The following is a 13396-nucleotide window of genomic DNA, read 5'->3' as shown; positions in this document are numbered from 1 at the left end:
AGATTTCTTCTCACGTGACTCTTCTGCAATTTTATGAATGTAAGGTCTGATGTTCTGGCAACAACAGAACCTTTTCAATTCCCATTTTCTAACTTAGGCATATCAGGACATTATCAAGTCTAAGCCTGGTATCTGGAAAGTTTCTGAGAGGTTTCCATGACTTAATTCGCTATTTCCCAGTTAGCTGACTACCAGAGGAAAGCTGCAGCCTCATTTTTCAAGATTCATTAAAAAAAGCTTCTCTAATTTGTTTATTTTAGAGTGCCACTGATGCAGAATCCTTTCATTTTGAGAAGAGCCTAATGTAATAGCTTTGAGAATGTGCTGAAACCCAAACAATGATACTGTAACAGCTATTCTGTAATTCATTACACTGCCCGGAGGGCACAGTGAAGACAGGCAGTGCTAACAACAGGATTTTCCAAAACAGGGAAGAGTAATAGTAATACAGGTTTGCGGAATGAAGCAGACAAAGGAGAATTCGATTTTCTTGTAAAAATTGCTCTGAAAAATATCAATTTAATGGAAGAAATGGAAGAGGTGGCAGAATATTTAAAAAGCAATGTTCTTTGCTGCGGCATTCACTGATCTTTGGAGTTATATGGATACTACAATTAAAAAAACCTAAAATTACATTTAAGTAACCTGAGTGACAAATATTTCTATGATTAAACAGGCTTTTTCAAGTCTTCTGTAAAGTGATGATTTTATTAGCTCTTTAGAACCACAAGAGCTGACGTACAAATGGGATAAGATCTCCTGTGTATTTAGACCACACTCAAACTTTTTGGAGCAATTCTAAAGAATGAGCAACACAATATGCCTTTTTTCTTCCTAAACTTGTAAATCTAACATTTCTTCAGATTATTTCAGCCATAGTCCTCCGTAAATTATAAAGAGTTATACGTTGCAAGCAAAGATCCAAACTATTTCAGGAAAATCTTGCAAGACAAATGTTACTTGACAGACAATAAAAGATAGCCATCTTACCAGTCTGTTTATGCGAACAAATTCTTCTGGGGTTTTGGCCCATGGTGGAAGTTCAACATCAGACACAACTGTTCCATCATCCATCACTCCCAGATTGTAATTGTTGCTGTTGACAAATATCTCTGGGAGGTAATAGAATTCAGGAATCAATTCCTGTAGATAAATGAAAAACAATGCCATGTTGGAAATTCTGTCAGAGGATGTACTTTGTCATGTTAAAAAAATAATTATTAGAATGGCATTAGGCACAGAGAATACACAAAATCCTCCCACAGACATCTCCCTCCCCCCTAGAAGGGGGAAATGCCCTCTTTCATACTTTCTAAAATTTAAACCTTTAGATATGATAAATCTTTATCATGCTTTTAACACAACAAAGACCTAAAACACAACAGGCTATAAAAAAAAAAAAGTCAGAACTTTGATTGCATATTATGCACAGAGAAACTTAGAAAACTAAAATAATGAACATCACAAGGCACAAATAATATTTAGTGGAAAGCAAGAGACAACCAAGGATGTTAAGAAGTTGGGAAAAACTGCTTCTTTCACATTTTAATACAACGGACATTTTAAAGTGCAAATGCACAAATGGCAGTCTATAGTTTGGGTGAAAATAGCACCGTATATATTAACCACAAAGGTGTAAAACCCAGTTACATTCTTATTCTCTCTAACATAAAGGGTCTAAGAACTTCATGTTTAGGCTATTATCTAAGATCATTCAATGCCCAGAAATTAAAAGAAAAAAAAAATTGTAAATTCTAAAATACCTGGACTTACACCGCATATTCAGAAAAAAAACAAACACACAGTCAAAGCTGAATCAATATTGACATATTATTCTTTCATGGAAAGGTTGTTTAATTCAATTATGTGTCCAGTCTATAATTATAGGGAGGAATCATGCATAATTTCACACACACACAAGAAAAAAAGGAAGGAATTTCACATGGTTACAAGGTCTGTGTATGCACTAAATTCCTTGTCAGGACTATCACCGCTTTAAACAAGTGCTCTACAGGCCTGTGCTGACCAGGACTGGAACGCGGCATTTCGCACCTCCACGGCTGGCCCGCCCTGGCACTTCTGCCGGCAGACCCTGCTACCCTAAACACAATTGGGGAAAAAATGCAAGCACATACAGCAAAAGAATAGTAATTTTCAAGTCTTATGAGAAAAACAAAGTAATACTAATGGCTAAACAATGGATTTTTTTTTTAAAGCAGAAAACGGTACATTCTAGTGCAGAATTGAACACAACGTGCTAGGAAGCAAAACGAAGTTCAAAACCATAATGATTTTCTCCTGGCTAAGTGGAGTGCTTCCCTGTTTTGCACACAGACATGCAACTTCCTAAGTTATCATTTATTTTGTAAAGTATGCACCAGGATATACATAAACATAGCTAAGTTAATGTGGTTAGAATCTTATTTACACACTTTTATAAACATCTGCAAAGTCCTGGCATAACAGTTAATAGAAAAAGCCTAGTAAGACATAACATAGATATTTCTGCCCTTAGCATATTTTAAAGGTGCTTTTTTTTCATGGAACTTGATGTTGAGACTTAAATACACCCAATAAACCTAGCAATTTGATGGATTTAGAAAAATGGAGTCACTAAATTAGAGAATTTACTTCCTTTGTAAAGAAACGATCAATACGTTTAATTGCTTCAGGTATTTCATAGCAAATGACTGGTGTAGAATTGGTCTTCCATACAGCAAGGGCAAACTGCGTGCCGCTTGAGAAGTAGAAAAAAAAAATCAGACAGCCCCACTGGCTTTGTCTACAGTGGGTGCAGTAGGTAGCTATGTCAGAAGCTCAGTAGATCAGATCTGAAACCCAGTCTTGACATGGGTCAATGGATCAGTGGTCTCCCAGATAGCCCCTCAGGGCCAGCTATGGCATGAGCAGCTTTCCAAATGGCTGAGTGCAATAGGGAGGTCATCAGATTGCGGACAAGGTCAATCCGAAGTAGCCAGGGCAAAGACAGGAAAGATCAAGCAGGAATTAAGCTATTATCACCTCCATCCTTGTGTGAAACACTGCTTGGCTTTGAATTGTACATCTTTTTGTTTACAGTCACCTTAATTAACTAGGCAGGGTAAAAACATGCTTCTGTACCAAATGCTTGACAAGTACTTGACAAAAAGAGATTTGAAACTATTTAATTGGATAAGTGAAAGAACAAGAATGTAGCAAGGATAAAGGTTTGTAAAAAAGAAAGTACTCTAACACTGAAGTCTCTGTAGTTTTTTATCATCACAGACAGAAACTAACAAAGAAAAAGCAGAGACACTAGACTGTTCATTCAATAGCAGCATGCACCACAAATATGAAACCATACTATGATTCTGAATACTTAAAACATAAGCTCATTACATATGTTACTGATGTTTTTATTTTTTTATATATATCTGTACAGCTATTCATTAGTTTCTTTCAAGATCAGAAACCATTTGGCTTTCTGGAACACACTGTTTTCATTAGATTACACAGAAACAATATGTTGCCTGGAAACTTAAAAATTATCAGTAACTTCTGTTAGTTTGACTATTAGAAACCTTTTATAAAACATTATTTCATTACTCCAGAAATGGGTTTTCAGAAAGTTTTTCACTGTCACCATAATGATACATTTTTACAAAAGGAGCTTCTTTATTACCTGATTTTCTTATCTTGACCATGTGCTAGCACGTACACGTGGGAAAAGGGAGTGCAAACAGATGCCCTGGGCCATTCTAACCGAGTAGTATTTAGCACAAATTTTCAATGGCTTTACATGGGTGAAAATGCCAACATTAGTTAAAGCCTAACAGTTTTTCCTAAAAACAGTGAATAAACCTGGTAATAAAATATCTAATTTTTAGCAAGTTTACAAATATTATTGATGTATTTGGTAACTGCAGTCCTTAACAGTCCTTCTCAACTCTGTTTCTGGGGTCTTCTCCTTTTTCCCTAATATATTCACATCACATGCATAGATTGACACTAAGACAGCACTAAGACTGCTCCATTAATAATGGAACTTTAATTTAGACACCTGAGAACATTAAGTAATTTATCAATACACTTTTTGCTTGTTTTTTGAAGGGGGGGAGGAAGGGGTTACTTGTGGTTTCACACAAATACCACATGAAGATGCAGGACCAGCCATGAGGGGTCAAGACTGAAAGACCATTTAGTATCTCACCTGGAACAAGGACTGGAAGACTAACACAGGGTAAATAGAGTTTTCCATGGATATTCTGTCAGCTTCTTACAATTAATTGGTTTTGAACTAATCTGTGCTTCTGATTTTAAAAATCATTAATCATGGATTCCACACTGTAGTTTCATCTACAAAGGTTTTTCCTTTGGCTATTCTAACACTGCTTCCTAACAGTTCCAGTGGATGGTTCTAGTACCCGTACTGTGAAAAATAGTAAATATTAATACCTTTTTCACTCTTCTATATGCCCTTCTGGGATATGGATACTACAGACCTATATATATCATCACATTCTTCCTCAGTGGTCTCTTTTTGCAAGCTAAAGGATTCTAGTCAATTTAGATTCCTTCTCTCTGGAGGTCTTCCCTTCTGACTAACCATTTGGGTTGCCTTCATACTTTTTCTAATTCTACTGAATCCCTTCTGAAATTTTACGCACTCAGCACATGTGCAGAAACAGTAAAGTTGTCCCACATTTCTTTTGTTATATGATTTCACAGAAAAATGAAAACATCTGTATGATTTGTTGAAGCTCTTGCTTTAGCACAATTGTGCTGAAAATTAGTTTCAGAAATTCCTCTGTTGGAATTCACCAGTTCTACAGGGTAGATACAGACATCCTTATGATAAGCAATACTTCACTCCTTCTGCCGTGTTTCTGATTTCATTGCAAATGATGAAAGAGCTCCCAGTAAATATCAACATGGATCTAACACACAGTATTTATAGTGGTACATATTTTTAAAAAAATTTAAAGATAAAAATTGCCATGTCAGGATTCTCATTAAAATGCTTATAAAGTTCTGCATGCAATTAAAATACAATTTTTCTCTAAAAAAAAAATTACCCTCTACCACTTGGAGACAATGATTCCTAAGGAAACTTCACTAAAAAGATTTTTTTACAAACAAGTAATATCAACAGAACGTCACTTTAGCACTGATGATTTATTTTCAGGTTTGCCACCACGCATAAAAAAATCTATACAAGATACTTTGTTTCACTAATGTAATGAAATGTTATTTTATTTTTTCTTTCATTTAGAAAATAATAGATTAATTCTGAAGCAGAGTTATATGATCTGCCAAGGTGTCTAGAAACAGTGGCACAGATTCCCTAACCATATTAAAACATTTATAAGATACCACATTTTCAAACTAAATTATTTGACAATCACATTAAGCAATATTAAGCCTATATATAACCTGTCAAACAGAATAATAAAAATGCATATTAGAAGTCTAGGTTTTTATTCATATTGCCACACTTTCTTTCCTCTGTTAAGAGACTTAAATGGCATTCAAAACATATATTCTAATATATTAAATTAATTCAAATTTCATTTTTTCATCACTCAATGTAATAATTTTCATGACTGTGGGAAAGCATAATTTCTAAGTACCCATGAGTTTCCCTCCATCTGCTATATGTTTGTTATTTCTTGCAGAACTAAGAAATTGCCTCAAGATATCGCCTGAAATTCTCCCAGCTTGTAAGAAAAATACTTCAGTGGGTTTCCATTAAAATTCTAAATTGAATTAATGAAGAAATTAATTTTGTCAATGTCAATAATCCTGAAAATTCTAAGAGATTACCTTTCAAATATTTCCTAGTTTAAGAACAATTTTTAAATCTTCAGTAATTTACAATTAAGCAAATAAAACTATAAGAAATCCAGATGTTTATAGTAGATTAAGGAAATATGTGGTAATTACAATTAGTAGTTGATTCATTATTGATCATTAAGTAGATTTTATTAAGTCAAGACTTCATTGCATAAAAAATGCATCCTTAAGGCACTTCAAATCCATTAGTCAATACATGGATTACATATACACAAAATTATTTTACTTTTTACAGAGGATATATGTATAAGCATGCAATGCTATTTATTGACCATATTTATACACAATGTAATCTGTAGTTCAGGTTAATTTGACAGAGAAAGAGGAAAAAAGTTGTATATAAAACTACATTCCTTTCCTCCATTTTTTTAAATTAACTGGGATTGAAAAGGACTATATTGAATCATACAAAGGTCCAGATGAAACCCTGAAAGGTCACCTTGTCCACCTTCCCATTCACAGGCAATTATAATTAGGTATTCTTGAAAGATGTTTCTCTGCCTTGTTCTAAAATTTTCAATGATGGAGATCCTATACATTTCTAGTGTTCATCTGTTCACACCACTAGAAGGTCTTCCTAACATCTAGTCTGCTTCTGCTGCAGCTGGAGCCCATTTCTTGTCCTACTCGGACTGAACACAAGTGGCAGTTGCCCCTTTTTACACGTATCAATGTGTAGGAGCAGCTTTCACCTCAGGGACAGCGAGATGCATTCCCACCAGCACTTTCTGACCACTAGCCCCCTCCTGCACTGAGGACAGACAGCACACACTCCAGCACCAAGACTGGCATGTCAGCACACTGGGACAGGCAGTAAACAGCAGAATTCATCTCAATATAAGAAAGAAATTCTTTACAGTGAGAATTATTGTTCACTCAAACAACCTCCCCAGGGACATGGTAGAGCCCCCATCACCTGAGGTTTTCAAGATGGACAAGGTGCGAGATAATCTTGTCTAGGCTCCCTTTCCCATGAAAAGTTGGACCAGATGATATTTCAAGGTCCCTTCAGCCTGGGCTGTTCTATGATTCCATGAAACGAAGTGCACTGGGCCTGCCAGCCAGAACCCCCAGCAGGATAAAAGCATTGCAAATGCCACGGCCAAAGCACTTTACATTTCTGTCCTTGTTCCTCTTTTCTCCAGAATAAACAACCTAAAACCTTCAATGTTATATCACTGGTCTCATTTTCTAGACATTCTCCTTCGGATTCTCCATTCATTTCTGGTCATTCTCCTTTGGACTTCAGCAAATTTGCCATAATTACTTGACATTTATTATTTCAACAGCTACACAAATAGTTTGGAGCAGATATTAAAAGTATTTGTTTCATTTTCAATACAATAATGGCTGAGTATAAAAGAAGTAGATGACAGATATTAGATGGAACTTTCTGATCCATACACCCAGATGTCTGTATTTTTAATTACTGCAATTCCCCCAGATTACCATATATGCATCTGACTGAATTTAGAATTATTAGTATTTACTCACATAAGTATTTTCCTCTTATGGGTCTTGGCACAATTTTACAGAAAAACAAATCTTTTATGAAAACCAGAGACATGCATCCTAAATATGTTAAAAGTTTTGCTACACCAGGCATACAGTTTATGGTTAAAAATTTCAATTACTCTGTACCTGCTTCTGAATTTTTCTAGTCATTGCTCTTAGACATCTTTGACCTTGCTACTAATGACATGAAATTTTTCCTATACAAAAGCAGTGTTATTCCTTGCAACTTTTGAAACTCATGTCTATTAGATGGAGAAGTATAAAACAATGCAAAGCATATGTAGAAAAGCTTACGTTTGGCAGCCTGTTTCAATCAGCATGACTTGCCATTTTGCAGAGCTTCAACTTTTTTTTTTAATACATATTTTAAAGAAAGTAATGAAATTTGTCATCCTCCAGTTTCTGAATGTTCCAGCAGCCTGGAACTCTAGAGTTTCTTCCCTCTAGTACCAAGGTTTAAACATATTGCTTAACATGCCTTTCAATCAGTTGTACTCAATCCTGCAGCTCATGTGTGCTCACTGGCCTGTCTACAGCATCCTCAACTTCCTCCAAAAACATTTTCAGTTTCTTGGTCAATTTTAGCCAAATTTTACAGCAGGTTATAAAGATAACTAAGTTCCTGCAAGTTTAAAAAACAATAAGCAGGCAAGTAGAACCATTAAATGTGTGTGTCTTGAGGGGCCCAGTAAGTGCAGCATAAGTTCACATTTTATTAGTCTCCACAGAAGCTACACAGAGAGGGCACCATAACAAATATCCCATCACTGAGAAATTCTTAATTTGAGGCTTACAGTTTTTTTGACAAATAAGTCAATCAATTGCAAGAAACAAATCCATAGGAGATAAAGCATAATCTGTTCTAATACTTGCAGAGCAGGGTATTTTTCTTTATGGAACGCTGCAACTGTTAATGACCTTTTCCAAACATAAAACACATGTATTCTTACTCAGTAAACAGAATTTTCCCAATGCCCACCTTAATGTTTATTGCCCATAAAGTTCAATGATGGAGTGCAGATTCTCAAGTCTTCTTGAAGACTTGAAGAATCTCATGCTTGAAAGAAAAAATCCACACTGAATACAAAAATCCATATTGAATACATGTGATCCAATAACGACTCAGTAATAAATACAACAGTCACAGAAACTAGGCAATATCTATCACTGCAGGTAACACGACCAGTATTTTAATATTGTAATATAGTCTATTTATATTTGATTACAGGTCTAACTTGTCTACCATAACAAAGATTTTCCGCACAGTTTGTGCTTGTTTGGATAAAATACATCAGGATTCACAGACAGGAGCAGGATTCAGACTCTAATAAAAAGAGGACCCCGTAATTCCTGTGGATACTCAAAAGTTTCCCTGGATGTGCTTCATTCAGTAAAAATACGTGAAAAAGACATGAGATTACAGGACATATTATGACCAGATTTCTGTATAATTTCTTTATCAGTATTCAATGGAATTTTTTTTTAATAAATGCTTTGCACAGGCCTTTAAGAACACACAGTTGAAAACTTTAGCCTGGATGGCTTCAAGTTGTGTAAGCTTTGAAAGGTGTTATTTCACTCAAAATGTGTATTGGAAAGGAAGAAAAGTTAAGAGATAGTAAAGGATTGAGGTACATCGGTACATTATATAATTATCTCAGCATCTGTCCGATGAGATCAATGTATTACACGATTGAATTTTGTTTACTATACTGCACCTATTCCTTTAATTTTAAATATTTCAATAATGTTAATCAGATGCATTAGCTATACTTTAATTGTCTAACTATTAATTGCCATTAATTACCACTAATTATTTAATTGCCATTGTCTAATTAAGAAGTCATGGCACCAAAACTCAACAAATCTTGTAAAATATTGCATACTTGCAGCCAATGTTTTCTTTATTCCTTTTAAGAACAATTTACAAAAACTGAAGAACAGTATATAACAGCACTATGATAGCTTCAAGTAGATTTTTGAGAATTTCCTATGGCTAGCAGAATCTTTGGTTTAGCACAGGCTAACTCTAGTTCAAAGTTGGCGCTGTCAGTGATGGTATCAAAAAAACTTTTGTCCAGGATCAACTTTAGTCATTAGCGTAGAGATGACTTAGAGGCAAAGAAAATTATAAAATGGATGGAAATTGAGAAGACAGAGGGCTACTTTCGGAGCTCTTTGTTTATTACAGTCTACAGTTTGAGACAACATTTTAGACACATGATTATCACTTAAGTTATAATTTAGTTCTCAATCTCGGTATCCTATTCATAATGAAATCATGATGTCTTTTTAGCATTCTCCTGCTTCCCAAGCTGTCTCCTCCAAGGACATTCCTGAAGAATCTTGACCAAACCCATTCTCCTCCAATCTCACTCATGTTTATATACACCAGATACCCACTTTATAACATTAGTATGCTCCTAGAAGCCCAAGACAATCTACACATTAATGCAGACATTGTTTAACACTGTTACAGTTCAAAGAGACTTTAAACATGAAGCTTGGTTTAAAGAAAAATTGTCCAAAACAATGTGATGCTAGTGAGTTTTATAATACAGTTAACTTTCCAAAACAGCATTTCTGTACCTAAAAATTAAGCTGTTCTATACTATGCAAACCTTAGGACAAGATAAAGGATCACAACTTGCCAACCTGTATGAGATATGAATTCAGATATTAAATACCATGACACCAGCTTTACAATAGCTGTCACTGATGTGTGTCACATCACAAAATTGACTTTCATAAATTAGTACCCATTGTATGATGGAAGAATCTGGAACAACGTAATTGGAGCTTACTAATGTTTTCTGTAAGTTTATGTTCTTCCAGCATCTTATTTTGAACAAAACTAATCAAATGCACCAAAAACCCCCCAACCAACCCATAAGCACAGGAAAAAGGAACACACACAAAGCAGTAGAGGGAAAGGCATGAAGAACAGTATATAACTCTATACTAGTGACAGTAACTTGGTTTAAAATGGTAAAAAAATCAATCACGTTAAGTCAATCTAATTTTCTTTTCAAAAGGTAACTGCAACAGTGGATGGTGAAAGAAAAGGAGGTAAGTTGTTGCTTCACTTTTGAGAAAGACTTCTGAGACTGTCTCAGTCTCAGATGTTCTTGTAAGCAGAGAAATGGAGATGAGATTAGGTTACAACAATGTGGGAGTACCCAAGCTGGAAATCCATATTCCAAGAGCAGTTATCAATAGCTCACTGTCAAACTGGGAGGACATGGGGTCTGCCCTGCTCCTAGTACCAGTCAATAAACTCACTAATGACCTGGCATAGAAGGTGCAGTAATAAAATTCCAGATTACACTAAAAAGGCAACGTGGCTGTTTGGAGGACAGCATGAGAATTTCAAACAATCTTGAAAAACTGTATATATGGTAGAAAAAACCCCAAACAATCAGCAAAGTACTACACTTGGAAAAGAGAAAATAAATGCAAAGAGCAACATGGGCAACAATTATGCTGTTGTAAATATAATGATAAATAAATTTATTGCAACAGGTTAGCTACCAAATCAGAAATAACAACTGCTTCTGAACAAGTATGTGCAAGTCTACTCATTCATCACAGAAAAAAAACAACACAAAAGAACAGACAGACTTAACTTCTGTATTCCAGGACTGAGTTCAAGACTCAAACTAAACTATTTTTCTGTTAAACACCGCCAGGCTATCCATATTTACTTTTTATACAGTATTAACAAAACTAACCAGGATTGTTTGCACTAATAACATAAATTAAGAAGTAACTAAATGAGTTAATGGTCATGCCTGTCTAGTACTTTAAATGTACTAAGTGTTAATCTCACAAAATTGAAATATATTTAATATTCTTCAACGGAGAAGATTTAACTTAAAAAACACATAGTTAATCATTTAAAGGCAGCAGTGCTGAGCTAATTAGTAAATAACAATTCCAGAGTGGTAGTGAGACACTAGTAAACTTCCAAAGGATTTTTAATTTGCATTGCTTAAATAAATGGAGAGGGGAGAACTAGGGAATTAAATTTTATGCAACATATCACCTCTTGAAATCAAAATTTGAAAAGTTCAACCAAAGGTTATAGTACAGTGCAGCATTAGTTTCCTGCTTTGATCATTGATCCAAGGCTTTCACGGGATATTGACAAAGATTGGTTGTGACCACACATATGCTTTAGCTTTCTCCGTTGAAGCGATACCAGCCAACAAGAGTTGCTTCCAAAGCTAACTCACTTGTGTCCTCCTTGTCATATATGATGCCTCCAACTAAAATTAACAATAATCTTAGGACAGCAAGCGTCAATAACTACATTCATTTTCTTCACGCAAGGAGAAATCATTTCCTGTAATCAGCTCAATGGTTCTAAAAATTCAAAGTTTTTTTCAGAGGGAATAGGAATAAACCTTTCATTTCCTTTGTGCCCCCTACTCCCCATGCATCAAGATATAATACCATTTACTTTGGCCTGCCATTTTCAAGGTCTTAAAACTGGCTTCCAAAATCCTTTGTATTTTTATAAATCAATGCATTAAACTGCTAGGTTTTCATCAGTTGTAGAAGCATCTAACAGGAATCTTATGGTCAACAAAACCCTAATATTATTTAATCAGCCATAAGAGCCGACTACATTTATGCTCTCAGCCCATCAGAAACACAAGGTAAAGCTTAAAACTTCCACTTGTTGAGAAATAAATGTTTTTTACCCTGTGTTTGCCATGGATTGAATGGTACAGATAGTCGGATACTACAGCCAAGTCATTTCCATGTCCATCTACATTTTCAAGAGACTTCTCCCTCAAGTCATTCCATCTATCTCAAGTCATTACCTAACTAGTGACTCTCCGAAATAATTTTTGTTCCCTACATCTCACTTACAAAGACATCTTTTATAGCTAAAATAATTTTCTTGTTCATAAAGCTACTCCCAGAGTGAATCTACTGTTGAATACAAACAAGCTCTACATTGTCTTTAAAAAGGCCAGGTGTTTTTTGCACTTAAGTTAAGTGGCAGCCTCCACAATACACCTAGAATTGCGTTCACCTTTGAATGAGTCAGCTGCTTCAGAACAAATACACAAGAAAAATTCAAAGTTGAAATTAAAAAATGGATTGATATTTCAAATGAAGTTTGAACTTAGCCAATTACTTTTGTCTGAATACTTATCCACAGCAAAACAAAATATGTAAATACATAGTTTAGTAATTAAATCATATACTAAAACATTCTTCTTAATTACATATTGCTCAACCTCAAACAGATCACAATGAAAATAATACCTTAAAACAAGTTGGTCTTTTCAACTTTAAAAATTTTTAATATTCAGCCCAAAAAGCAAGATACCAACCCCACCTGAAACACTGGAAAAGGAAGCAGAAAGATTGAAGAATTCAGTTAAGGAATTTGTTAAAAAATACTAGAGAGAACAGTAAAATGTAGCCTACCTACAAAATAAAAAAGGAAAATTCCTAATTATTTTAATGCATTTAAATGTTTTATCACTCAAACTGACTGGCCTGCTACAAATACAACATTCAGTGTGCCTCTCATAATTTTGTTAAAGATAGAAAACTGTTTCCTGTGGAGGTGAAAGGTTAGAACATAATGTAGAGATCTCTGTATGAAGACTTTCTAAAAGGCCATTTTTTACTTAAATGTTCTTATTATTTGCTTGATATTATTTTTCATCTCAGCTCTGCATAATTTCTATGTAAATATAACAACAAAAATTGTACTCAAAACAAAACATCTTTCCCAATATGCCAGTTGCATTCAGTTAGCACTGAATTATAATAGGCATGCAGAAGATACAGGTTTAAAAATATGTAATAACCACACTGCAATACATGACAATGTCTATTAAATGAGAATCCAAGAAAATATATTTCTTATTAAACATTTTGTGAAAAAAGTAAAGCCCTCCTCAAGTGCCTAATTTTCTTAAAAATGACATGAGAGAATATCTTAATTTCACATGCAACTGCATAGTCTTCACAGACAGGCATGAGCTGTGCTCACACAAGACATTCTTACACACACAGAGCTAAG

At 34.7% G+C, this 13396-nt stretch overlaps 1 protein-coding gene across 1 annotated transcript in view; it reads right to left on the bottom strand.

Moving 5' to 3' along the window:
* Positions 1–990: 990 nt before the first annotated feature.
* Positions 991–13396, bottom strand: part of LOC104625087 (lipopolysaccharide-responsive and beige-like anchor protein) — a gene marked incomplete at its 3' end in the record, with an annotated part of 42339 nt that continues 29933 nt past the window's right edge. The window contains exon 8 of the mRNA XM_010292624.1: positions 991–1143. Coding sequence (XP_010290926.1) covers positions 991–1143 — 153 coding nt within the window. The remainder of the gene's footprint in view (positions 1144–13396) is intronic.

This window comes from Phaethon lepturus, unplaced genomic scaffold (genome assembly GCF_000687285.1).
Source record: "Phaethon lepturus isolate BGI_N335 unplaced genomic scaffold, ASM68728v1 scaffold13498, whole genome shotgun sequence".
Lineage (NCBI taxonomy): Eukaryota > Metazoa > Chordata > Aves > Phaethontiformes > Phaethontidae > Phaethon > Phaethon lepturus.
The sequence above is the reverse complement of the archived record's forward strand: the minus strand, read 5'-3'. Positions and strand labels throughout refer to the sequence as shown.